Source organism: Xiphophorus couchianus, chromosome 14 (assembly GCF_001444195.1).
Source record: "Xiphophorus couchianus chromosome 14, X_couchianus-1.0, whole genome shotgun sequence".
In the NCBI taxonomy this organism is placed as follows: domain Eukaryota; kingdom Metazoa; phylum Chordata; class Actinopteri; order Cyprinodontiformes; family Poeciliidae; genus Xiphophorus; species Xiphophorus couchianus.
The window spans coordinates 1,519,845-1,547,766 of record NC_040241.1 but is presented as its reverse complement, the minus strand read 5'-3'; the positions used below and the strand labels follow the sequence as shown (position 1 = coordinate 1,547,766).

Genomic DNA, 27,922 nt, shown 5'->3' with positions numbered 1-27,922 from the left:
CAACCCACACTCTGTGTGTGTGTGTGTGTGTGTGTGTGCGTGATTAGCGGCAGGTCAGGATCACTGATCTGCTTGTTTCCTTATGCAGCCTGTTGCTAAGTGGCCTTTTACAACAACTACTTTAATAAATCAGAACGCACTGCAGCCGATTTCCGGTAAGCTTCATAGCACTGAACTGGCATGTTAACATACGTCATGGACAAAGATTAGTGACTGGGTAAAATTTAAACCTTCCACAGAGTCCATGCCTCCAGTAAGCAATCATTTCTCAGTAACAGAGCTCAGACTCTCAGTACAAAGCAAAACGTAGAACAAGGGGCTCGTTTTCACCAGACTAACCCCCAAGTATCACGGTGTGAAAACACAGCAGCATTATAAACTGTAAATTTGTAACCATCATGCTCCTTCTTTAGTCAACTGTCAGTTTGTCCAACACCAAAGCAAGCAAAGGGGCGTAGAGCTGATCCTTGATGTTCTGCCTCCTACAGCACACCTGTCTCACGCCTCTTATGCATGTCCTGCACCACAATAATAACAAACTTCTCTGCCACTATAGACCTCCTCACGCAATATCACAACTCCTCTATTAGCACCCGGTCATACACTTTCTCTATATCAACAAGATCTAAAATCTTGTCCGACAAGATCCAAGATCAACAAGAGCAACATGATCCAGCTCCCTCTGGCCTTCTCTGTACTTCTGCATCAACAGCCCTAAGGAAAAGATGCATCTGTAGTACTATTTCAGAGGAAATGTTTGCTTTAAGGATGCTTTTCGATGTCAGTAAAAAATATCCTGCAGGAGACTTGACCTTAAAGATGTGCCGATGATCAGTGTTGTGCAGTCCTGACAGGGCAAGTCTCAGTAGAGAGTCTAACGCTGAGGATGGGGGTTGCTGCTCGACATTGATGCTGGATCACATGTCTCAGAGCAAGCGAGCGAGTGGCGTCTTTCTTCCTCTTTGCTGACAGACTGGTCATCGTTCAGGGCACGACTCGCTGTCAAACTCGCAAAGGAGAAGCAGCAAAGAAAAGTATCACTCATTATAGGGAAGTAGGACTCCAGCTATTTGGAGTCACTTTCCACACTTGGCGCCTTTCCCCGCTCTTCCTCCCCATCCCCCCCATTTAGACTTCAATGGAAAAGAAAAATCGATTTTGTCCAGACTCTCTTCACACATTAATATGAGTTTCATCTTTTCTCGTTGCATCTCTCGGACACCTTTGTCTCCCTTGTTGAGGCATCCTGTGCTGCGCCTCGTAGCCCAGAGGCAGGGACTTTGACGTCACAAAGGAATGCATTACAAGAAGTTGTGTTGTCTGCTGTGTTTGTGGGAGCTTTGAGGGGCGATGAAGAGACTTGGGTCTTTCACAATCTAATTTCAAGGCCAATTTATGCACCCTGTTCCGCTGAAGGTGCAAAGGCAAAAGATTAATGAAGGCTTTCAGTCAGAATAAATCAAGATCTTCTGGTGGAGGGGATGAGGAAAAAGAAAAAACGTCTTGATCATTTGCATCCCCCTTTACATCGGAGTCATGGGTTCTGTGCCCTGCTCTTTGGGTTGGGGGGAGTATAAAACAGAGTCACCCCACCACCCAGCTTCCACCACAACCCTCGCTTGCCAGGCTGTCAAGGATTTTGGCCAACTAGAGTGGCAACACTATACATTAAAAACTGAAAGACATATGTTTTAAGCCTTCCCCAGTGTTTTCTGAACTTTGAGCATAAAATAAGCCATGTTAGTTTTGTAAACACGTGTTAGGAGAGGTCACATGAGTCCAGAAAGTCAGACAGGAAGAGATCAGGATGTCAAAGACTGATCACCCAACTGTTGTTTCCTTACAACATCCGGAGGGGGAAAATATTTTTAAAAAGAACACCCCTCTGTCCACCATAAAGATGGCTTGATGCTGCTTTGACTGTGAAAAAGTATGTTTTGGTTTGTCAACCATGTCAAAGAAGCACTTTATACTTGACAATTTTTAGCCAAGTTGCCAGAATTTGGACACTACTCACTTGAAATGCTAAGAAAAATACATTGAAGTTTCTCCTTTTAACCACTGCCATATTTTTAAATGTTAACAAGCTGGTGTTGTTTTGTGCATGGATGCTTTTCAGCTGAACTGCAGATTCAACTCTTTGCAGTACCACCAATCAAAGCGCTCGATGTCAATCGCTGAGTCCAAGGAGATCAACTCATTTACTGCTGTGAACGTTTCTAGGAAGTTGCATACAGTGGCCCAGCGTGTGAGAAAAAGATGCAGCTGAAGAGTTAAGCACACTGATAAACAGCAGAAAAAGTGACGACCAAACCCCAGAGTTTGCTCTGGTGAGACAGCTGAAGCATCAAAAACGGCAGACAGTCAGTGACTCTGGCAGTACATCCAAGTCTAATCGTAAAGTCTCAATAGAGGCGAGAAAGTATCTTCTTATGTACATCTGTTCAGTAATATAAAAGCTTGTAAAAAAAAGGGGGGGGGGAAACTACCACTGATACATCTTAAAGCGACCCTAATAGCAGGAAGCACGTGGTCTACCTGGTCTCCGAACTGACACGCATGCTTCTGCAACATCCGCGTGCAGCCGAGAGGAGAAGCAAAACACACACGCGAAAGCATTTCAGCAATCTCAGCACACATACACGCCGCATTCTTCCCCCACTTCCTGAGCAGAGGGAGAGGAAGAGAGAGAGAGAGAGGGAGAGAGAGAGTGCATCCACAGTTCAGCCCTTGTTCGCCCCCATCCAGCCCTCCCCACTCCCACCGTGGATGGCGGCTGCTGCATTAGTCAGCTGCTTACTGGACGGCATGTGGCAACGCACTGTGTCCAAATCAGCCGTTGACCCAAATAAAAACGAAATGCCGCTGACATCGTCAAATCAGCACGGGGAAACTTTTAAAGTGCAAAACAATTCCAAAGGTCCACGGCGGAAGATAAGGTGGTATTTTCTTTGTAGAAAGGATTTCCAAAATTTCAAATGACATGTCCAATATTGAGTCATTATACGCTGTTTAAGAGATTCCACCTGCATCCTCTGTTATCTCCCACATTCCTTTCATTTTGGGAAGAAATGTGGGAACAGTCTGTTGTGCGTTTCCCAGAGTGGTAAACAGAGACGGAAACCTGCCGTTTCAAAAGAAGGGGCGGCGAGCAACATCAAGTATCATCAGCAGATCAGTCTTGCCCAGACAGAACATCGTCCTGATTGAGAGGGGAAATCAACAATGTCACCACAGAGAAAACACCGTGACACCATCTCCATGGCAACGGGGCCTCTGTTTGGTTACTGTTTGCTGCACGGAAACAAGGGAGCATCAGTTATAGAAGGGCCTCATACACAAACGCGGCCCAGACGCAAGCTTGGTGTTGCTGACTCAAACTAATTACCGCTCATTCCTAGAAACACTCCGAGTCAGAGATCCGGCGAGTGTCTTTGGTTTAATGAGCCAGCTGAAACGGCACAGAAAACCACAACTTCAAGATAAAATCTGACTTTAACATGAGCAGACAGAAACTTTTATATCTAAATGTTGAGGGGTTTTTTTAACGTGACAACCCCTGATATTTGAGGTAACAATCAGACACCTCTTATTTGAGCAAACGCCAATTTTTGAGATACCAGTCCAGCTAAATTTTCCAGTATGGCTTTTTTATGCAACATATTTGTTTACCTGTGCTTTGCTGAAAGGGGGGGGACTTACCATTTCTTCCCTTCTCTTTAGCAAAACAACAACAAAGGTATTCCGTTTCTAGTCAAACGACATACCTAGTTTCTCGTTTTCTCTTCACAAACTCTTGTGTAATTTTGGCGGGGCGCTAAGGAAACTAAGGCGGGGCGCTAAGGAAAGAGCGGAAACCTGTTGGAATATTCCTCTTGCGCCAGGCTTGCTAGAGTGAGAGGACGAGTTTGCTTTGCTTTATCTATCTGCATTCACTGCTGGATCATAAACTCCCTAAAACCTTTTGAACTCATGCAGTCACGTATTGTAAAAGCCCAGTTGCCCTTGTGTGCATCCGAGTCAGCTGAGGTCTTGAGTGATTTTATTTTTTGGCTTGTATTGTGCAACATCCCTTGAACCATTCAGTCTCTTACAAAAGCACTAATTGCCATTTATAAACCTTGTTCAAAACTTAGTATGAGGCAGCTGCCAAGTTGTTGTACTTGGTTACTGTAGGTTAGCCACAGGAGGCCCAAACAGAGCCACATCGCCTCGCTACATAACTCCTTATTAATGCTGTTTTCCCTTTGTTTTTTATCCTGATATTGATCTTACTTTCACCATTTACATGTTGTTTGGCAGAGGGGGGGCGTCCCGGAGGTCCACTGTGATAATTGGGATATTTTTGCGTGCCTCCTGACTGCTGTTCAACAATGGTGCAAATGTAGTAGAGCTGATCCAGAAGGAAACTTATTTTTCAAAAATTATATAATCCTAAATGGGAAATATCGGGTACAACACAAAGTGTTTTTTTTCTTTTGTTAGCCATGTTTTTTTTGTAGTTTCATGTTAATGTCGTAGTAAGTCAGGCCAAAAACATACAGTGGCTTTTCACTCAATAGATTTGTTGGGCACACCTGTACATTAAGCTCGGCTAAATACAGCAATGGTTTCAGAAGAAAGTCCTTGTTGCTGGGAGTAGACTAGAAACATTTTCCGGGTAGAAAAATAGAAAATTCTAATCTAAAAGTTAGGAACTTCTGTGCCTTTCTTTAATTAAAACAAGACTCTTTTTACAATCTACAATGATTTTATGCTTTGTTTTATTAAAATATTACATTAAAATATAATTTAACACTGATCATGTAAAAGGAAAAGAATTCAAAGTACTTTTTTTTGTGTGTGTGTTTTTACTTTGAAAAATAAATATGTCCCTGGCATACTTTCACCGTTCCAATTTTGACCCACAGTCCAAAAAGATTTTTCCGTAGTTTCTTCCATTACACCTTTATTTATACAGATAACTCCCATTTACGTGTTTTACATATACATACTACACACAAATTTACAACATGCTAAAACATGTTAACTTGTTAAAATCCATCTAATTATATTGACAAGATAGAACTGAATAAAAGTCTTTAATTCAATTGCGCTGCACAGCTTCAGGTCCTGTTGTAATTAGTTTCAGTTGCCTTTATATTTGTCAGTATTAAGTACCAATGTCAGATAAAACAAAAGTGACTTCATAATGTCAAAAACAGCCTGAAGGCAATCAAAAACAAGGGTAAAGCAGTTTGCACGACAGCAAACAACTGAGTCATCGGCATAGAGATGTACCAGATGCATTAGGCAATTTTATTTATAATTAAAATTGCAGAGTGCAGGACCCAACTCAGAGCCTTGAGGCACACCCTAATTGACGTCAAGATAACAAGACAAGATAACAATTGTGGAGTTTAACAGCTGCTTCCCACCAGAGAGGTAGTTTGAAAACCAGCCTATGGCCTAGTCTGAACAGCCAGTATCAAAAAGACTGTGACATAACAGGCTGTGATACAGTGCCAAAAGCTTTTTGAACATGTTTTAGTAGATAAAGTGGTGGTAAGGTAGTTCAGTGTTCAATAAACTGCAAAAAAGTGCTGTCATTGCCAGAACCGTGGAGAAACGACGTTTTCAATCAACCTTATTGTTCAAATGGATACAAGTTGAAATAAGCTGCTTCTGCAGTACCAATGTTTGTTGGATGTTATATACGGTTAATAGAAAGCAATAAATCTCATTATTTATAAATCAAGGGCATGTTGCTTGTATATTTAGTTTACACTGCAGAGCTGTGTAATATAGACTGCTCTCCCTGTTGCAAATTAACAGATTAAAGGAGTGTTTTAAACTATTTTGTTTAAAGAAAATTGTTAAAATAATAACATACTGTCTCAGATACATTTTCAATTTATGCAAAAAAAAAAAGAGGCAACATCAAGTATTTTGTTATTTATATTTCTTAAAGACAAACTAACTAAAACCTAGAACAGCATGCCAAATCTTTACAGAACCTCACCGAAGGCAAGAAGAAAAGCCCAGCCTGTTCCGACCGAATCTGTACGGCGAAGCATCGCTTTGATATTTTTATCTGAATATATGCCTCGCCTTTTTAAAATGAACTGTGGTCCAGGCAGCAACACTACGTGGTTTACGGCAAAATCTGAGTCCATCAAAAGCATCTAAACTGTAGCGCACAGAGCAAAATCTAGAAGATCACCACCTTGCTCAAGGCCGCGTGGCAGAGCTGAACATGCGAAATCATAGTCACCTTTGAGACCCAAACGTCAGCGCTGTGCCTCTTCACTCTGCACCTCGTTTAATGATCTCCTCTCCGTGGACGGAGCTACATCTGGATCTGGGTCTCCATCTCTCAGCACATTCTTCTCTACGGCATCCATCCTCACCTCCTCATCTCATTTCCAACTAGGCTATTCCTCCGACGGCAACTTTATTAGGTACGTCCTTTGATTGTTAAACACACACACGTAAATCTGCCAGCCACACAGGCCAAACTAATTGAAAAATCTGTTCACCTCCTCGCCTGTGGTGGCGCTGCACCAAGAGCTACTGAAGGAAACGGCATAAAAACCTCCGAAGGAGATATGGACGCAACTTCCTTCTTAACGAAATGTAAACAAAAGTGGTGTCGCATCAGATTTTAGTGGTTGTAGGATTTTTTCTTTGTCTTTGGTAAAAGACCACGAGACATTTTTCCCTTTATCGCTAGACTCGCCAGTTTATTTTGGTTCCATTTACCCGGAGCTGTGGGTTTTCGACGGACAAGAGTTTGAACAAACTGAACTTTCTAGATAAACTGACTAGAGTTGATTAAACCGGACTAAAACAGGGCTGGTGCGAATGCGCCCTAAATGTCACTGCGATAGTTCCCGCTGCGCGTGATCCCTTTTACCTTCTCCCCTCTTCCCGCTGCACTCGTAGGCGAGAGCAGAATCCAGGCGGGGTGGAGTGGATGGGGCGGGGGGCTTTCCCCAGGAAGAACGGGCGCTTTGTCCCATGAGGCGACGAGGCGATGGGCTGACAGAAAGTCTGGCAACCCCTGACCAGGCAGGGGAGTGAGCGAGTGAGAGAGGGAAGGAAGGAAGGCAGAGCTGCGGGACATAATCATAGCTGAGAAGATGTCAGCTCACAGCGAAACTAGCACTTGCTCTGCTGGAGTTTCCACTTCGCTCCACTAAGTTGTACTCTGAGTGCCGGGTGGTGTTAAGCTGCCTCAGGGAGTTTAAATAGAGGGAACAGGGACAAACTGAGGTTTTTTTTTTTTTAAATAAGCAGAAGATTTTAGAGTCAATCTGATGTTACCCTGGTGGGGGGAAAAAAGTGGGAATCGAATTTAAATAATTTTCATATTCGGTCTGAAATCCCTGAGCAAAAAAAAAAAAATATCTGGATCTGTTGCAGAGTATCCGTCTTGTGTTTTCAAAGGGAGAGAGAGATGGGGGGGGGGATCTTGTTTCCTGTAAGACCCTCTTTGTTCAGCTGCTTGTTTGGTCTCCTCTATCTAGTTTGCCAATTTAAGTGTGGTCTAAATCCATCACTCAATGTTGCCCCGTGTTTAACGTGGCCAGTTCTGACAAGTGAGCTTTGTTTTCTCTGGCTAATGAATCCGGCCCGATCTCTCGGCTTCAAACCATTTCTGGACGCATCGATCGGATCGGAGCCAGTTCTCGTGGACAGGCAGGACGAGCAGGAGTGTTTATAGCAAGGAAGCAGAGCGGGTTGAGGTCGCAGTTCTCGGATGTTGTTAGAAATTGGTAGCGGGCAAAAAAAAACCCCCAAAAAACGTTGAGATTCAGGAAGGAAAGGTGGAGGGAAAGAAGTACAGAAGGAAACTTTCTTGTTCTCGCCATTGCGACCACCAGAATTCAACATTTAATCAATACACAACATAGTTTCTTGTTTAGAAGCAAGTCACATGGGTACGCACCATTCAAAACAACACCTATGCAAAGTGAGAAAACAGATGCAGCGATTCCTCAATACTGAGAGTTCAGCTGTTGGCCGACACTAATGTGTGAAACTGATCTCTTCTTCCAGTGCAAGCGTCTGAAAATCAGCTTCTGTATCCTTTTGCTCTGCCTTGAAAGTACTGGCTGACAGACCTGCCCACCGGGTCACGTCTGAACATGCACTGTTTGCAATAGTCACCCCACTGTTGCCAACTTAGCAACTTTGTAGCTGTGTATTTAGTGACTTAAGAGACAAAAACGAAGAAAGAAAAAAAAATAAAAGTTGGTCGAAATCGGAATTGGCCGATCAGGACAGTCAAGATTTTATAGTCGAGGATACCGACTGTCCACATTTCTTGTGTTAAAATCCTTCTTTCTGCACAATCTGAATAGATACAAGCTTCCTAGCATGTACGCCACTCTACACTGTTGGCGTAAAATCGTTGACCTTTGCGTGAACGTGTCTGACGGTTTGATTCTGCGCTGACCTCTGTGGAGTGCCGTATGCCTAAGTATGTGGGGGACGTTCTGGACCGGTAAACTGCATCAGCCAAAATCGGAAACGGACAGTCAGACTTAAAAGTGGCAGTGACCAGTAAAACAAAACAAACAACAACAAAAACAAAAACTATAAAAATGAGCAAACCACTGAAAGAAAAAAAAATATGAGTTCTTCTAAGCACAAACATTAAATCCCATTTCCTGCTGTGTTTCGCACTTAAAACAAGGAAACAGGAAGCAGTTCACCGAAGCAGCAACCAGCATTTAACTCTGAGAATGAACTGCAATTTATTTTAAAACAGGTTTGATGGTCAAATCAAATAAGGAAGCATTGGGTTGAGTCAAACCTCAATGTTCAACTGGTTTTAGTACTTACCTTAAGATCCCTACTTAGTAAAAGAAAGCATACGTGATGACTAAAACATCGACTTTTTTTTTTTATATAAAACAAAAGCCAGATAAATATAAAAACAACTGGAGCTTAGAAGACTTCTTTTTCAATATTAGGATTTTTTTTAGCTATACTTTGTACATTAAATACTGTGGAATCAATCTTACAGTCAGAGACACAGATTACATAGAAAAACAGAACCAACTTCTATCCTGCTTTTTCATCATAACCATCATCCAAAGCCTAACCGAATGCACACAAAGCAGGACTGTGTCTCGGTAGCCACTTCAACACTGTCAGGAAGGGGGTTATAAATGATTCGCTCCACCAGGTGAAAGTCTGTGTGTAAGTAGTCATTTATTAACAAGCCCCCCCGAGCTTCTGTGTTGAAATTTAACCTTCATTAGGGTCGCTTCCTTACAAAACTTCACAAAAGGGCGGCTTGGAGGTCTGCCACCGGCTTGACCTAGAAGCGAGGCAGTGATCAGAGCCAGAGCCGAAGTTCTGATGTATGAAGTAGAGCTCCGTGATTGAAATTTCCCCTCTGAGAAGTACTTGTGCAGCTTGAGGAAGTGCATCTTTTGAGCGTTCCTGTTTGCACTTCTACTTCCAACACTCAGAGACTCCTCAACCACCTCAAAAGAATGGGTAAAAGAACTATAACGGAAGACCGCTTCCAAATATTTAAAACCTTCAAAATGTTACCGGCATGACGAGATAAATATTCACCAGAAATACATTTCAGGCCCCTTAGAAGTCAGAACGACTGTTTATTTGCGAGAATGCACCGATCTGAAAAACTGGACCTATGTAGACAGCCAATATTTACATATATTACATACTGTACATTACTTAATTGTTTTGACAATGATGATTAATATTTTCTTAATTTCGTTCCTCGATTTTGTTTAAGCACATCATAATCCTTTTTATCTGTTAATTTGGCTGCATGTGGTTTTTATTTCCTTTTTATTTATTGTTATTGGTTGTTGCGTTTTATTTTGGATATTTAAAATATCTTCCAGTTCCATCGTGGAATGTTCTGCACAAAAAGAAAGTTTTTTCAGAGGGCAAACTTTTTTTTTCTATGCCTTTTATCACTATGTGACCTAAAAATGGTCTTTAAATGACAATAGTGTCGTTTAACTCAGTGATTTCGGGGTCAATTTACCGTCCAATAAAATGTGTTATTTTGAAAGGCCTAATTGTTAGCCTAGCTACGACCAAGTCCACATCCGTTTTCATGATATTGTTTCTCACATGAACAGCAGTACAGTGTCTGATTAATTCTGACCCCACAGTCAAAAAAGTAGTGAGATTAATTTCCAAATGAATAGTTTCAACATTTTTAAGTAAAAAAATAAAAGTGTTTTGAGTGTAAGTGAGGAAGAAGACAGAGGAATAGGACATTTTTGACATTTAAAAGTGATATTCAGCTTTAACACTGGGTTCTGGTGATGTGATAGTGACAATTACAGTGCCTTGAAAGAAAAAAGTATCTACTTCAATTTAGGTTGGTTTTTTTGTAGCATTCAACCATTTAAAAAAATATTTTAAGTGCATTAAAATAAAGGAAAACAAATGTGAGTTCCTTTTGGGATTGATCATTCTGAATGGAGCTGAATTGAAAGTTCCAAACTAACAAACTATTAGCAGAAAAAACCCCATTAATTTAAAATGAAGGTTAAGATTATTAAGAGGGGGAGGGGGCAGTTATTCCAACAGCCCCCAGCCCTGTGTGAAAATATAGTTTCCCGTCTTGATAAAACAGGAATGAACATGTTCTTGTTTAATTTCTTTAGAAACTACAAACCTAAAAATGATAATAAAAAACATTCTTCACATAGAACCTGTCCAACAACATGGAGGAGGCCAAGAGATCTTAAACAGCAACACGTCATCACGCCTTAATCTATAGAAATTCAAGAACATCTTAAAAAGAGCCATCCGTCAGTGTAGAAAGGGTTATGAAATTATTTTAAAGCCTCATTTGCTCAGTTGATGTCAGAGTTCATGACTCAGCAATAAAGACTGGATGAAAAAAAATCTTGATGGGGAAACTATTATTTGAACTATTAGGAAAGTGTGCAGCATTTCAGAAAAACAAAAAATTATATCAACTGTGAAACACGGTGTGGGGGTACTTTGCTGTTTGCCAGGAGTCATAACTCATAGAGACATTGATTCTGCTTTTTAATCAGAAAGTGTTCAAGGAGAGTGTCTGACTGCAAATCTAAGGTCATGGGTCAGAAGAAGCTAATCTCTACAGTCATCCATATCGCCGCTACTGAAGGTACAGTCAATCGGCGAAATAAATGGCTCTCCTGGACTGGCTGCTTTGTAAATGCCAGCCAGTGCCATGTAAAGTAGCATTGCATCCAGGCACTTAAGCTTCCCAAGTTGAATTTCAATTTAGGACATTTTAGATATGTTCTGGAAAAATATGTGAATTAATTCATTTTCCGCAAATAATTTAGAGTTACGTTCCACAGAGACACTTATGAATTAGTAAATCCTGAAACCGCAAAAAAGCCTGGGTTTACTGTAGCGCTAAGTAGTGTTCCACTGTATTAAAACATTTTATGGTACGTTTGGTGTTTGAAGTATTCAAATAAGCAGCTATAACCATTTTTAGAAGGGATCTCAAGTATTGACAGATTTGAGCAAGTAGCGGACGGCTGTGGCCCGTGGAGACTGGAGTTTTTGTAATGCTAACCTCGCTAACTGCTCTAACTGGTAATATGAAGATGCTTAAGTCAGATTAAAAGTTTAAAAAAAAATTTCAAAGACTTGGTTTAGTGCTTAATGTCCGCTCACGGACGAAAAGCTGAGAGAAATATTCTCAGTGCAGCAAAAATCTGTAACAGTAAGTCAAATTCTTAAAGACAAAAATAACCAAGATCATAAATTGGACAGAAAATTATGATGGCAGTATCTCGCGTGTGGGTTGGTACAGATTATGTTACACGTGGGATTTATTCTTTTTAGTGCTTCATTTACTGCCAATGTGATTTGCCCTGCGCATAATTTGAGAATACATTTCACAACCTTATTTAACTCTAATTACCTTAAGCAACCTTGTGTACTTTTGATCGTCAAAGGAACCCGTCGCTACATAAGCTCAACATTTAACTTGCTAAATTTAAACAGTCATAAAGGGGAAAGAAAATGCTTAAATATCTTGTATCAAGAACATAATACAAGCAGGGACAGCAATTCCCTACATGCATGCAAAAAACATCACACACTATTGATGTTTTGCTGTTTTTTTTTTTAGTGCGTGACATCGTGGGACACTGGGGGCCCTGAATGAAAACATGCTGGTAAAGAGATGCATCAGATGTTTGTCCACTCGCGGCAAAAAAAAAGAAAAAAAAGGCTGTGTTGATCCAAGATCTATCTGCGGCTTCTTCCTGAGAAAGAACTCTCTAAGCGCCGGCCCAGAGAGTGCTTAGCTTGGCGCTTTTCCCCCCCGCTGGTATTTCTAACTAAAGCTCTCTGCAGAGTTTTATGTGCTGTGGTGTTGCATATAGCTGGTTTTGGGTCTATGAAGGCTTTGTGCAGGAATAAAAAAATAAAGTAAAACACACAGGGTGAAAAGAGCACAGCTGAACCTGACGGGTTGTGAAACGCAAGGACGAAGAACATATCGCAGACTGATAATCTATTTCTGATTAGAGACTCAGTGGCCCATAGTTTTAACATACATAAAGACTGTTTTTATGTCTCCTAATCAAAGCAAAGATGACCTAAAAGCCAGAGCTGGTTCCTTTGTCATAAACAGATGCAAAAAGAAGGTTTTAAAATAGGCATGTAGTGCTATTTTATAGCACGATTAAATAACTATGTTACCTTCAGGTGTTAAGAAAAAATGCTGTAAGTATAAAACATGACTTAAAATAATTTAACTTCATAAAATAACACCTTGAAACTGAGCCTGTCTCTTTAAGAAGCTCCTGTTCTTTCTGAAACTCCCCTTTCATTAAGTCGTCACAACATGGCTCCTCCATGGTTAACAGCGTTTTTACCAACGTTGCACTGAGAAGTAGCTTGTATAATACGCTCCGCTGATGTGCAGGTCCACCAGGTGTTTGCCATCTGCTGCTGGCTAGTCTGAAGGAGCTGCCATCACTGCCATCTTGAATTTCAACATGTATTTTCAAGCATTTCTCTTTATGAATTAGCTTCACTTTATGTTTACTTTTTTTCTTTTTGCTGGAAGGTTCCTTGTGTTTAAAGGAAGTTCTTCCTCCACACTGTCGCCATGTACTTATTCAAGATGACTCAAAACAAGCTACTGGTTTCGCTGGACGCCTTTTAGCTAATCATCACTGCACGCTGTGTAATCTAGTGAAGGTGACTGTGCTGTATTACATCAAGGTTAAGAGTCTTAGCTTTGATGCCTTTATTTAACGGGGGGGAAATGGTAGGGTGCTTCTATTGCAGTTTTCTAGCAGATCTCTGATCTTTAAAAAGCCTGAAATGTTGATTCCGATTTTGGCCGATACCAATTTTTTTTTTGGTCTGAAAATTAAACAAGATAGTTGCTAAGTTGGATACATGCCTAAGTTGGTTTCACATCCAAGAATTGGCTAATCACCCAAAATTAAGGAAATTAGGGTTGATTTATTGGCCTTCCAATTTACAGGTGCACTCATCACTTTTTAATACTTTCAATCAAGCAGAGTCAATCAAGGGTAACTTGATTATAGCAGTTATTATTATGTTATTGGTGATATTTATGTATTAAAATGAACCATTTGTTGTGGTTTTCAATAGCAATGTACTGATGGGATATTGGAAAACGTTTCTAGGTCGGGTATCGGTGACAATGTGTCCGATCCACTGGGCAGATCTGTCCAGTCTAACTCTAAGCGACATCATGCTTCATTATTTATCTTACATTACACTTAGAATTCCTAAATGCACTTTCTGAACTATTTGAAAGAAGGTTTGTTGCAGTTTATTTCTACATTTTTGACCAAGGTTGTCAACCTACTGTTTTTCGTCAGTTTCAGTTTCTTCATTACTCGTTTGACATCGGCCGTTATTCTCCTAATTGAATTGAGTGAACAAATTAAATTTGTGTTGTGTCAATATGTCTGGCCAAGCTTGTGAAGATATTGGTGAATTTAAGCGTCCTGGACTGATGCTGAGTCATCAAGTACATTTGTAATTCAGTACAGTGTGATTTAAGTCAATTCAGCATTGTTCTTCTGTTTCGGGTAAGATATCAGCTGCTACTAAATCTCAGATATCTGTATCGGTAGTGAAAAAAATTGGATCGGTGCATCCATAGTTTTCAATTGGGCAAAATGCTTTTTGCTGTTCTGCTGTTTTTCACACAAGTATAACTGATATTATAAGGTTTATTAGGTAGATTATCTGCATGGATAGAGTCTAAAATGTACCAATTATAGTTTTAAAGCAGCTCTTTAGCTTTAGAGATGTGTTTATTTTTACAAATGAATATGCTTTTAAAAAAAAAGAAAATCTGTTTTATTTCTAAGAAAGATGTCTTTTTTTAGGGCCCCTCATTGGCAGTGCGCATCAAAGGGACTTTAAAGGGATTCCAGTTCATGCAAAGTCTCAAAATCCCACAGAAATAAACTGTAACGTGCCAAAAGTACAACTCCTCTGCACACATCCAGACACAATCCTGTACTCTCTTCTCTTTGTCCATGTTCGCTGGAATTCAAGTTATGGCCCTCTGGCTTCGACCCAAGCGCCCCCACAATGCACCCTCTCCAGCACACTCCTGTTTAATCAGCATCTTCTGCTGGTCATTAGCTTCAACAGCAACTCTTGGGTGTTGTTTATGAGCCCTGCGAGGATAATGACTTTGCACCTCCATCCATCACTGTGACAGATGAGCCCAATTATCCCCAAGTTCTCTTTTTTTATGCTGCGCTCGTCATTTTCTTAACCTGTGGTTTTCGATTGACCAGATCACAACAACAACAACAACAACGACTAAAAACAAAACGTTGCAGTCGACTGCATCTTTTAATATTTCCTTTACAAGTCGCTGCCATGTTGCAATGCAGCTCACTTGGGGATACAGATATAAAAGAAAGGAGACAAAACGAGCGTGACGGATTTATGAAATAAAATGGCACCTCAAGAAAGAAGAACTTGCATCAATATTCTGAGGAACTGACACCTCATTCAGAGGCTGATCTTTTTTTTTTTTTTTTGCTGAACTACAAACCATATCATTCAAGTAACTCTGCTTTATTTCCTTTAAAAGATCCCCCTTCGATGCTCCTGCACCTGTTTGTCAAACCAATCAGTAAACCTATTAAACAAAAACGACAACAAAAAAAGACATTGTCTTGGTGAGATCCCGCCACCCCCACTAATCTTTCTTCTATCCTTCCTCCAGCACAACAGGATGTTGCTCAGTGACACAACGGGGCTACGTCTGTATGGAGACATGTAGAGGCAGGCCGGGGACAAAAGCTCAAGAGAAGAATTAAAAAACAAGAGGCGGCAGGAGAGCGATATGATCTCGCGGCGCACACAGAGAGGGATTGTGTTGGAGCTGGCCTGCCCCATATACAAACACCATATTATTATAATTCCCTGCTTCTTCTTCTTCTCCTGCCCTGCAGGAGATGAGTTTTCATCTGGGAGAGAAACCCTGACAGGGGGAGGCAAAGATAAGGGAGGGCGAAGACGCCTGTGATGACAATCATGTCAACGATCTGACGACTGAGACTGATGCATACGGAGGAGAGGAGGGATGTGCTGCATAATGCCCTCCTCCCCTCAAAGTGTGCAATAAACACAACTCGAGTCAAGCGGGTTAACCTCACCAGTCAAAGCCGTATTTCTCAGGAAATGACAGAACTGCACAACGGTAAAAGTAAGGAATGATAACACCATAGAGACGACCGCTGTGAACTATAGATGGAAGATAGAAACTGAAGGTAAAAGTACTGGAACAGCAGAGACGTGTTCCGCCGACATGCCGCCTCCTTAAGGTATCAAAGTCTGAGGGATGAGTCCCAAAGGTGCTGATGCGGAAACATTTCCTGACCTTTGCTCGGCAGCAAAGTATTCTCGTCCCGTCGACGGCTCACTCGAAGACCTTGCGGTCTCTATCACTGAGGCCTGCTTTTGTCGGCCTGCAAGTCATGTGATTGGGCTACTGCAAAAAAGCATTAGCAACCCACAATGAAAAATTGTGAGGGCCTTGAGCAAGCTCCTGCAGGTTTATGATATTTCCCTGGTTCAACAAACATAAAATCACATGAACGACGCTTATTTCAATCAGCTGAGGAACGTGACGATGTTCTCTTGAGTAATTGAGTCATTCAGTTAGTCCTGCTGGAGCAGTGGCAGTACCCTCCTCATTGTCACCCATTTTTCTGACACTCCCTTCACTCCATGTGTGAATTTCTTTCTGGTTTTAAAGGTTAGGGTTAGCGTGACAGGAAAAAATGTACAAACCAGAGAAAGATTGACAATGACACCTAGAACTTGCTTTCAGCCACCCACACCTACAAGTGGGAGAAGGGCAGACCTGCATTACACCTTTTTTTTTTCTGGTTTTAAAACCAGAATTTTAAAACCTTATAACTGGTAACATTCATTCGTTATTGCATGACAGGTTTATAAACACCTAAAGGCCTTTTAGAAACCACTAAGGTCCCTATGATTATATCCCTAACCTTAAATCCACCAGTTAGACACAGATGGGCAGACCAGGGTGTTATAGTTGAAAGACTTTAAGGACTTACTGTTGTTGGATTTGAGATCCCGGTGGATGACAGGGACGATGGCTTCATTGTGCAGGTACACCATTCCTCTTGCTATCTGCACGGCCCAGTTGACCAGGACGTGAGGCGGGATGCGGCGGCCGGCCAGTGCCCGGCTCAGTGGCCCACCCGAGGCATATTCCATAATGAGGCATAGGTTGGGCTCCTGCAAGCACACCCCCTTCAGGGCAATGATGTTCTGGTGGGTGAGCATGGCAAACAAATGGGCTTCCTGCTTCACATTCTGCGCCGTCACGCTGATGTCCTCGTCCGGGTCTTGCCGGGCCGCCTTCACAGCCACCAGCTCGCCCCTCCATGTACCTCGATACACTTTCCCGAAGCCCCCAACCCCAATCACCTCCTCCAAGCTCAGCTCCCGGAAATCCACTTCCGCGGGATCGACGGTGCCAACCACAGCATGGTTTAGCTCCTCCACCACGCTGGTACCTGGTAGCTTGGCATATCCACTAGGCTTGAAGGAGCCGTAGTTGGATGGGAAGATGCCCACCTTGTTGTTGACCTTACCTGCCCACCAACCCTCATCCCCAGATATCTCAGAGTCCTGAGAGAGAACCTCCACCAGGTCACCTTTACGCAAGGTGAGCTCATCTTTACAGGAGGCCTCATAGTCGAACAAGGCCGTCCATACAGGGTTGGTGAAGTTCCCTTTTTGGGACTGATCCAAGTTCTTCCAGTTCGACAGCGAGCTACGACTGAATATGCTCTTCAGCGGCTCCATGGAACCTCCACTATATTGCCTGACTGGATCCGACTGCACACTCCAGGGGTCTGAAAATAAAGTACAAAGGAGTACTTTATTGCACCTTGCTCCCTTTCCTGTCTTTGTTGTTGTCTCATCAGGGACCAATGAGGTGTGTTCAAAAGTCAGACCAACAGGTGGGCTACGCAAGAGGATTCAGGGACAAATGAAAGCCAAATGTCTTCCATTTGTTCTGGGATTAAACTCAAATCTTTCCATTTCGGCAGTCCTCAGACGGTTTGCTTTTCGTAGCATTTATCAAATCTCTAAAAAACAGCAGTGATTAACTCTCTGAAAGATTGGTGTGGTGTGTGGTTTCCCCGCACATGGTTTGAATAGATTATCATCTCATCATCCTGTGTTTAAAAGACTCTGGAATCAACTCATTATGACTGAATTTGTCCTCCTTTCCCCTCCTCACTCAGAACAACCACCTGTTGAGCAGCAAGTCCGAAGAGTCAAAGTTCAAAATTAATGTTCAGGAATTATCCCGCTTACAGACAAGAGTCCAAATCAACATTTCCCACACACTTGATAGTCCATATTGGGTTTTTATGTATTTTTAGCCGTTAAGAGCAGTGGCCACCATAAGCAGGAAGCGCTGAGAGGAGGAGAAGAATAGCAGGAAAAGGAGCATTCAGTCCAGCCAGCCAGTGTTTTACGACCAGTTTCAAGCGCTGACCACTGTTCATTATTTAAACCCGAGGACCCAGAAAGTGCACCTGAACGCAACACTGCGGTGACCGCTCAGGAAATCCCGCATTCCCGTGCGCCACAACATCCATGCTGGCTGTGTTATGAAGGCGCTCATACATAAACTGCGAGCCGCCGACTCTGGGAACAGGAAGAGTTCTCCAAACCTGCTTGGCTTTTCAGTCCTGAGGAGGGGGGGTAAAAAAAAAAACCGAAAGAAAGAAAAACAAACTATTCCCGTTAACTTTAGTTCTTGTCGGGAGTTCAGCGCCGAGTCCGGGTCTCTTCGGGGCTCCGCTTCATAACGACGGTTGTCCAGACTGCAGAACTGTTCCGTGAGAACTTCTTACTCCGTTCCTCTTCCTCGGTCAGCCTCCAGCTGCCAGCACCTCGGACCACTCCAACGTCGCTGCTTGCAGCCGCTGTGCCGGAGGGTGGGGTTTCAAAACTTTTCCTCTCCCAACAGGAAACAAAGTCAGCTGACACTCTTCCGCCAATGGGGACTAAATAAATACAAAACTTCCGATTTCAAAATAAGAGTTCATCAATACGGGCCTTTAAGCCAGGCGAAAAGTAGAACGGCGGCACACTGCCAGACCTAAAAGGCTTCCGCCATCTTGTGAGTGGCAAGTTTCTCTTTGAAAATCAAGTTTCTTTTTTAAAGAATTGAAGAACGTTCAGTTAAATTTGATAAATGTTACGAAGTAAAGCTTATTCAAATCTACTAATTACACCGATATTACTGATAATTAAAAATTAAGAGTTCAACCAATTTGAAACATAATATGTACTTACTGAAACCAAATTTGCCTTAATTTACCTTCGAAAACAGACAAACCACTTAATTAAATGTTTATTCAGCTGAAATGAAGTGAAAAAGAATATTTATCACTAATTTGTTCTTATTGTTTGTTTGTTTTTAACCAATTGGTTGGAGCCATTTCCATTTAAATATTTCATACTGAAATCCTTGTTTATTCACATCTCACATATTTAGTGACACATATTGCTAAAAACACAATCTGACTGAGAGTCTGGGTACTTTTGTGTAGAAGGGAATGGTTACTTTTAAAGAGATCCATCCATCCATCCATCCATTTTCTAACACCCTTGTCCCTAATGGGGTCGGGAGGGTTGCTGGTGTCCATCTCCAGCTACGTTCCAGGCGAGAGGCAGGGTTCATCCTGGACAGGTCACCAGTCTGTCGCAGGGCAACACAGAGACATACAGGACAAACAACCATGCACACACACACTTATGGAGAACTTAGAGAGATTAACCTGACAGTCATGTTTTTGGACTGTGGGAGGAAGCCGGAGTGCCCGGAGAGAACCCACGCACACACAGGGAGAACATGCAAACTCCATGCAGAAAGACCCCGGCCGGGAATCGAACCCAGGATCTTCTTGCTGCAAGGCAACAGTGCTACCAACTGCCCCACTGTGCAGCCACTTTTAAAGAGAAGGAACACAAAATTGTAATTTAAAGGGCAAAAACCCCAGCTATGGTTCTTTAAAAATTGTTTTTATTTTGAAAAGTACACCATTAGTGCGTGTTTGTCCAGTTTTTACACCACGTGTTGAATAATAAACTCTCTGGGGAAAAAGGCTTAAAGCAATTTAGAAATCAGGAAGACTTACTCATTTGAACCTTTAATGTTTGGTTAAACTTTAAAGAACAGAATGTCCTAAAAGATATATATTGCATTTGAAATATGCCCCAATTTTTGGGGGTTATTTCTGAAATATGTTGAAACTCTTTCATGTATTTTATTTTCCTACACCAGTCATAAAAGCATTATTCTCATTCCGCTTTTTTCATTTATTGGGATCTCTTGGGATAGCTCAAAGAAAATTAACACCTTTTAAATTGGGCCACTGTCTCTTTAAAAGCTCCTGCACTTTCTGAAACTCTGCCTTCAGGAAGTCATCACTACGTTGTTCTTGAACGTTTTTCACCAGATTTGCACTGAGAAGTAGCTCGCACAATGAGCCCAGCTGATGCACAGTTCCACTAGGTGTTTGCTAATTGCTGCTGGCTAGTCTGAAGGAGTTGCGGCGGCGGGAGGCAGACAGAGGCTTAGTGAGGTGGAAGCTTGGAAACTGCAGCTCAGAGGAGGAGCTTTGTCCTTGAAGGCGGGGCTAGGTCCAACCAGGCGTTTTTGCGCAGCTGAATGGTTGCCATGGAGATTAAAGGATTTCTCAAACATGCATGAAAAAAAATGAAAGCAACCCTCTTGGTATGTATTTGATGAGAGAATTGCATGATGTAAAACTCAAAAGTTGATTTCACATAATAAAACATGACAAGTTGAGAAAAAGGTATAGAAATCCAGAAGGGAAACATTTTTATAGCACTATTTTTATCCAGAAACTTTAATCAAGCACATGCATATAAAAACTGCATACAAATTTAAATGTGGAACATGTCGACTTGGTGCCAATTCTTCCATTTATGGCAATATAAACTTTTAAGTTTTCATGCAAGTTTGTTGATATCATATTAGCAAACAACCAAACTGAACAACAAACAGACTTAACGCTTAAAACAATAAAATACACGTTAAATTAGACAGCCGTATGGTGAAGAATTTCTTTTTCGTTTTTTCCTACCTCACATTTCCGCTTGTTTTTAAAAAGTGCAGACAGCCTAGAAGACAGTAGCTTGATGGGAGCGGATGGGAATCAGAGGGGCCACCTTTGGCCCCTGTTGGCTGCTGTGTGGAAACAGTGCGCTTCCTTCTGCAGGCTTGCCTTCCCTTCCCTCCCCCGTGCTGCTCTTTGTCTGAACACCAATCCTAAAGTCAACCACCCAAACTCCGATCCCACCCTGCTCCGTACCACACACTCACGCACACAAACACACAAACGAGGCTCCTCCTTCCTCCCAGTCTGCTGAGTCAACTCTTGCGCAGGAAGGATGCAGTTGTTTTTGCGGCACCAGATCCAAGTCGCCTCTTTGGTTGGGTGGTAAAAAGCACGGGGTTAACCAAACAAATATGGCAGTGGGAAGAGGAAATGGGCTGAAGACGCTCCGAAGGGCAAAGCGGGAGCCTCCCCCACCCCACCCCCCGCGACACTCCAACACAGCAGCTCTCCTCCCAACCTGTGCTGTCTTGCACTTAATCTGATTCAAATACCCAAGGAGGAGAGGCTGCCGATAAATGCTAGGCATTGTCTTCCAGAGGGCCGCGTGAGTCACGGAACGTGAAGCCGCGTCCATGGAAACCTTTCCGCGTTACAAAATTCAGGGAGGAGGCAACATAAAAAAATAAAAAAATTTAAAAAAAAGAGGGAGGAACAAAAACGGAGCCAAGGGATTACAAATCATGTGATGTATTGTTGTGAAACGGGGAAATGAAGGAGGAAGCAGTTTGACGACTCTGCCAGAAGATGCCACAGGGTTTCACTTTTCCACTTCCAGCCAGTGAACCAAACATCCATTTCTAAAGATGGACGCCTCAGCTGATAGCCCTAACTAAACATATCTGCCTTAACATTGTTTTTTATTTGGGGGGGGGGGGGGGGGGGTTGTGCATGTTGTTATATTAATATAAAAACAAAAGTTTAAATAACCACGCCATGAGTTCCAAAAGTTTTAACTATTTGGCACGTTGCTCCATCACACTGGAAAATGGAAATACACGGGTCAACAGAAAACTAGGTCCTGATTGGTGGAAGAAGTTTCTCTTGGAACATAACTTGATTCTACGCTGCAAAAACAAAAACTAACAAAGTATTTTTGGTCTAGTTTGTAGACACATTGGTGAACATGAAATGAGACAAAGATCACTTACAAGTAACTTTTTTTAGGTGCTTGTCTAGAATCAATAATTGTTTGATATTTATTTTTAAAAAACTACTTGTTCCATTGGCCGATTATTTTCACTACCAACGTGGAAAAATTATCTGAACTTTTAAACTATACAACCACATAGAAATTTAAGAAGAAGCAGGTCCCGGTTGTTGGGTGCCTTGACTCTCTAGCGTACGACTCAGGAGGAACATTTATGAAAACGTTGTTTTTTTTTTGCGGTTAAATAAAAAAAAAAAGAAAAAAAACTTCAACATTTAAGCAGAACGTAACGTGAACTTGTGTTTTTTTTCTATTCACGACAACGAAGAAACCCCAACAGCTGTCTGTTTTTCTTTTTAAATTGAAATGTGAACTTTATTTCACCCATACAAAATAAAAAGAACATTAAAAGTTTACAATACAGAGTAAACTGTCTCGCAACCATTTTACAACAATCTCGGCGCGGAAATGGGAGTTCCGCCTCTGCGTTCGTTTAAAATAAAGAATCTAAAAGAAGGAAAAACGAACGTTAAAGACAGAGGAGCGAACGTTGAAGGGTGTGGCCAGAAAAAAAAAAAAAACTTTAAAAGAAAAAAAAAAAAAAAAACAAACAAAACATCTGGTCCAATGTTCATTGTGTATTTTACAGGCAAATAAATGTATGGTAAAGTGAAATAATAAAAACACACTCAGATCAAAATCTTTACCCCCTGCTGATGTGGTTGAAATCAATTTTGAGTTTAAAGTAGAGACTAAATTTGAAACGAAAGCAAACAGCGGGTTGCAAACAAACGGTAGGAAAAAAAATAAATAAAAAAATTCAACTGCTTTTCTGTCGTCTTGAGATCAGGCGCGACTGCAACGACGCAACTGGCGTCTCGACAATCGGCTGAAAGACGACACCAAATACACGCTTCAGAACTCAGCTGGGCTGGCCATCAGCCCGAGCTTTGAAAAGGTGATTTTTCTTTGGGTAGGAGGAACTGCGTTTGTTTTTATTATGCTGAGAAATTTTTGAAGAAAAAAAAGAAAGGAAAAAAAAGCGCAAAAAGAAACAAAAAGCTGTGAGGTGAAATAAACCACACCTATCCTGTCTGCTGAGGCTCACCGTATTATACTAGTCAAGACCAAAAAAAAAAAAAAAAAACTAAACAGCAAAGACCTAGCTTAAAAATAACCCCCCCCCCCAATCTCTACATTAAAATAAAAGCTTTTTAAAAAAAAAATTAAAACACCTAATGTACAATAAGGTTTTGTCTCTTACAGCTTTCTTCTGTCAGCAGGCTGCGATGAAGATGAAGAGTCCTCTTCTTCACTGCCGCAGCAGCCACCAGGGAGCCAACTTCATCTGGAAATAATGCTGGGTTTGTGTGTGTGTGTGTGTTTGTGTGTGTGTGAGAGATAAAGAGAGGATGTTGGTGCGGAGGGGAGGGAGGTAGCTAAGAGTCATAGTCTTCATCGTCGTCCTCCTCCTCCTCGTTTTTGTGCGGCGCGGGCGCTGGGGGGGGCAGAGCGACGCTCACCATGGAGGGATGAGGGGCGAACGTCATGGTGCCCTGGGCCGGAGCCGGATTGGCCACTGTCGCCATGTTGCCCGTGTTCCCGAACTGGGAGTGGGGGTTTGAGCTGGGAAGGGGAGGGAGCACAAGCAGAAAATGTATGATATAGGCCGCTGAGGGTGGTTCCAAACTCTTTATGTTACAATGAATTTTGTTTAGCAGTATAAAAGACAAAGAAGGTTCATAAAAATGCATGCTGCACTTTTCAGGATTTTTATTTTTGGAGGGTAAAAATATTGAAAAATGTACAGCTCTACATTCCTCAACATAACATGCTAAGAAACGTATTAACCATGTGGTTATAACAATAATATTAAAAGGGGTGGGCATTTATCGTATCGCTTATCGTGATCAATTTCTTATCGCAATAACAATTTTGATTTCTTGTCATCATGATGAATTCCATGTAACGAGGTTTGAAAATCCCCAAAACTGTCTGGATTGTTTTCTCCATAACGCCTCCCCTGAACAATAGTAATAATTATACAGAGCACACATCAAGACTCTTTATAGGAATCAAGCAAAATGATATCTTCTTGTATCAATCAAATGTGGAAAAGTTCAAGAGGTATGAAAACTTTTGCACGGGATGTGGCTAGTTCAAATATGTGAGCATCATTAGAGAAAACTGTCTTCTTTTGTCTCTTCCTACCATAAGGAAAATCCTCATGTCTAAACTCAACAGAAATGGTTTTTTTCTGATTCCAGTGGGAAAACAGCGCCCTCTACTGGTTTGGGATTATAATGTCACTTTAAAAACTTCTGAAATGATTCCAACCCTGTACGTCCAAATTCGTACTTCTAATGGAGGGCTTTTAGTAGCCATAGAGACCTGACATTATTTCTGCTTCAAGTTTAATAAATCATCTTTAAAAGTAGAAAAAAATGTATATTAAAAGCACTTTAATTTAAAGTGCTTTTAATTTAAGCACCTAATTACTTCAAGCGGTTCTGTCATTCGCCTCCATTTTGTTCCCTGTCTGGTCACTCGTCTCTACCTTTTCCAGCCGCTCTGGGCTGCGGGAGTGACAAGCTTTCAGACGACGCACGCCGTCTTCGTCTAATCACCTGTGGAACATGGACGCGGCCTGCTGGTTTGTGCTCGACTGGGAGCCGTCGTCCTCGTCTCCGTACGTCTCGCTGTCTTCGGATTCTTCCTGTTTTCACCGACATAAAAAACACAAAAGTGTGTTGTTGCCGTTGTTCCTCCCAACGCTAACACAAAGCCTTAAAACATCGCTGTTTAAATCATCTCCCACCTCTTGCTCCGACTCTGTTCCAGAAAGCTTCTTGTCTTTGCTTTTGGAGCCGGCTCCCCCGTTCTTGCGACCGGATCCTGGCTTTCGTCCCCTAAAAATTTTTTTTTTTAAAGTAAAGAAAAAAAGAATCAATAAATAGGTTTTATAATGAAGAGTGAAGGTAGGTGCTGCTTCCAGGAACTTTTTTCAAACAGTTCAGTTTTCAGTTTGTGAATTCAGTAAATTAACTACTTTGGAACACTAAAACAACAAATACCTGCTTATTAAAGAGAAGTTACTTCACAACATAAAGTCAGCAAATTTTTACATTTGCAGTTTAAAAAAAAAAAAAAAAACATAACTAAAGCCATATTTAAAGTGTATTTAATCTTATTTCGAACCCTGTCGGAGTTGCTTTGTGGAAAAATGTCAACCAATCAACTGTAAGACATATTTAACATATTATGCTGATATTTAATTAAATCCAAAAGTACATTTTTTTAATCCGAAATACAAATTAAAAAGTTGTCGTAACTCATATCAAGTATCTTCAAAGAGCCATTATGAATGGCCATGCTGTGGGCAGAAAGGGCCTCCAGTAGCAGTCAGTGTCAAAACGAACAAGACGAGGCCCCTAACCCAAGACGGTTTCTGCACGGCAGTCATAACATGCTAACAGATGGGGTCATAGATCAGGGAATGAACTGTGTCCAACAGTAAATTACAGGGAAAAAAAACCTTGTTGCTACGGTTACACATTATAACAACTGTCCAAAAGCAAAACAGGAGGGAATTGTTGTCCTTAACCAAAAAAATAACAGACAAAAAGAAGAAATCAGAACTAAAGTAACAGATAACGTGCTAACACCATGAGGGGGCGCAATTTTTTATTTATCACGAGTGAATGGTTTTTGACTCTATAGTACTTTCCCTAACTCTGAGCAGTCTGTTCTGTTGACCCTGATAGAGCGTTGGCTCCCTGAACTACCTGCGAGGTACTTTTTCTCCTCCGGCCTCGGTGTGGTTCTCCTCGCCCTCGCCCTGCATGTCCGGCACCGTCGCCACCAGGTCTTTGAGGAAGTCAAACTGCTGCTCCAGCTCGATGCACTGCTTCCTGCCAAAAACAGATGCGAGGGGCTTTAAAAGAGAACAAGCACTAGCCTGTAAGACCTACGGCAAACCCGTTCCGAATGTAGTAACTCACAGGTGAGACGTCGTCATGGTTTTGGCGTTCCTCGACTGGGTGACCTGGCAGGCCTTCGTCAGCAGCGACTCCAGGAAAAGCTCCAGAGCTCTCGCTGAGGCTTCGCTTCAGGAAAATAAACCGCTGCAGGTCCCAATCCGTGGTTTTTGTCGTTGGTTTTTTGAATTCGTTCATGAAAAACTTTTTTTTTTTCATGTTTTCAATTTAAGTCAGAATTTGAGATTAATATTTCACTGCTCGAGTTTTACATGAACCGAAAATCATTCACCAGGTATTACTCTGATCACGTTAAAGCCCATCATGTTTCCACTATTTTATATTTGAGCTTAAAAAAACAACAAAGCAACCCATCATGTCGTTTGTAAAAATATTTTAAAAGCCGAATGTGTTCTGAACGCATAACCTGGAACAAATGAGGTGAAAATAAAATGAATGAAAAGCAATTTTTTTCCCCCATTTTTTTAAACCAGGGCTAAAATTGAAAAATATGCCCTTTTTTGTACCCAATTCAAAAAGCAACACAAACAAAAAAGGGTGACTTTTTTATTTCTTGATTGTAAATTGAAAAATACAGAACAGAAAAATGTTTCGCTTTTGGTTGTTTTGCTAAACATGAACGCAGCTGTATATATGGATTATCATGCAGGAGGATGAAGATGGTAAAAAATCATGCAGACTTCATACTAATAAATTTTGTGCTTACTGTATATATAATTTTGAAAACATAGAGATTGTAACATGAGTAAACAAACTACACTCCCATGTGCAAATATGGGCAACAGTGGGCAATATATACAGTTGTGGGTAGAGGATATATAGATGTGTTGTCTTTTTTCTTATGTTTAATTATTATTATATGCTGTTTTGCTTTCTTCTTATTTCTTTTTCTGACATTTTACTTGTTCGAAATAAATAAAGATCTCATAAAAAGAACGAATGATACACAAACTCAGGGGTATGTGCTTTAGCTAAAATTATTCTAGCTAATGTAACTGCTACATCATTCAACAACACGTAATATCAGCAAAGAAACAGTTTTCTGGCGGTGTGAAAGTTGCTTACTGCCAATTAGCCTTCCTTAAGGCTAACGACTTAAAACGTTTGGAGGCACACTATCAAATATCTCGCATACAGACACCTTAAGCCAGAAGGATACAGATTATAACGGGAACTGCTGCAGCCACCTTGCCTATTTCTTCATCTGTCTGCATGATCTTCTTAATCCTCGCCTGGAAGAAGGACAGATCTGATGTTATTTCCATGCAAACACTCAAAGTGTTCAAATGGCTACCTTTGAAATGACTACATTTGAACACTTTGGGCGGATAATTTACTACGGATCTTAAGCAGAATGTGCAGGATGCACCATGACACCTCATGCACTCACAGAAGACGTACAAATAATAACATCTCTAAAAGATTCAGCCTGGGTTAGCTGCACATGCTAAAAACAACGACTCCTGCAAGCTAACTTGGGATAAAAACATGAAACATAAGTTAGTTAGCTAATTCAGAGAACCCTACGACTTATCCGTAAAAAAGTTTGACTGCTTTAGCAAATACTTTCCGCTAGCTCTTTGGGTTTTTTGGGCTTTCTGGGCAATAAAAGACACCCGAAGTCCCTCAAGTTTAGCTACAACAAATAGCTTCTCATTTTCACTGTTAGCTAAAGTTAGCTAGTGCTGACGCCGGTAGAAATAAAGCTTTCAACTCACCGGAGGGAATCTGGCGTTGTATTTCTTCTTTTTGCTAGGCATAATTAAATAAACTTTGTAGCTAAAGTAAAATAAAATACAAAAACGCTCGGAATTATAAGCCTACACCATATACAATCCTCCTCCAGTCCCGGCTAACTTGTTAGCACGTTGTCGTCAGTCGTGTCAGTTTGGTTCCGCAGGGTCTCAGCGCCCGTCAGGCTCAAACAAACAGAGTTTGTTCCTCATTTTTCTCTGAAAAAAAAATCGCATTCTACATTACGATATGGTAGCTATAAATCATAGAAATATAGTGAAGGCGTTATGCAGTTTGTTTTTGAAGTTGATGTTTATATGCTAAATAAAACAATA

At 41.3% G+C, this 27,922-nt stretch overlaps 2 protein-coding genes across 3 annotated transcripts in view; both read right to left on the bottom strand.

The window, feature by feature from the left end:
- LOC114157052 (mitogen-activated protein kinase kinase kinase 11) overlaps positions 1–18,529 on the bottom strand; it is a 52,000-nt gene extending 33,471 nt beyond the window's left edge. Inside the window, exon 1 of the mRNA XM_028037743.1 lies at positions 16,590–18,529. Within this exon, the coding sequence (XP_027893544.1) occupies positions 16,590–17,346 (757 nt within the window). The 5' untranslated portion in view covers positions 17,347–18,529. The remainder of the gene's footprint in view (positions 1–16,589) is intronic.
- On the bottom strand, positions 20–27,830 carry drap1 (DR1-associated protein 1 (negative cofactor 2 alpha)). 2 transcript variants are annotated; one of them, XR_003598079.1, is made up of 8 exons: positions 27,572–27,830; positions 27,013–27,085; positions 25,857–25,950; positions 25,641–25,766; positions 24,674–24,764; positions 24,483–24,571; positions 23,223–23,481; positions 20–38 (listed from the first exon to the last, which is right to left on the bottom strand). XR_003598079.1 is itself a non-coding variant. In XM_028037744.1 (7 exons), the coding sequence occupies exons 1-7, from the start codon at positions 27,611–27,613 to the stop codon at positions 23,295–23,297; spliced, it is 702 nt and encodes a 233-aa protein (XP_027893545.1). In that variant the 5' UTR covers positions 27,614–27,829; the 3' UTR covers positions 21,345–23,294. The 2 variants fall into 2 exon arrangements, 1 of the variants encoding a protein (XP_027893545.1); XM_028037744.1 differs by lacking the exon at positions 20–38 and having other exon boundaries at positions 21,345–23,481; positions 27,572–27,829.
- Positions 27,831–27,922: the final 92 nt, after the last annotated feature.

Bases quoted from the DNA above. Each gene is read 5' to 3' on its own strand.
- drap1 (XM_028037744.1), bottom strand. From the start codon at position 27,613: ATGCCTAGCAAAAAGAAGAAATACAACGCCAGATTCCCTCCG. The intron at 24,765-25,640 runs GTAGTTCAGGGA...AAAAATTTTTAG, and splicing joins GGAGAAAAAGTACCTCGCAG to GGGACGAAAGCCAGGATCCG. The intron at 23,482-24,482 runs GTGATTAGACGA...TCCCCTTCCCAG, and splicing joins GCCGCGTCCATGTTCCACAG to CTCAAACCCCCACTCCCAGT.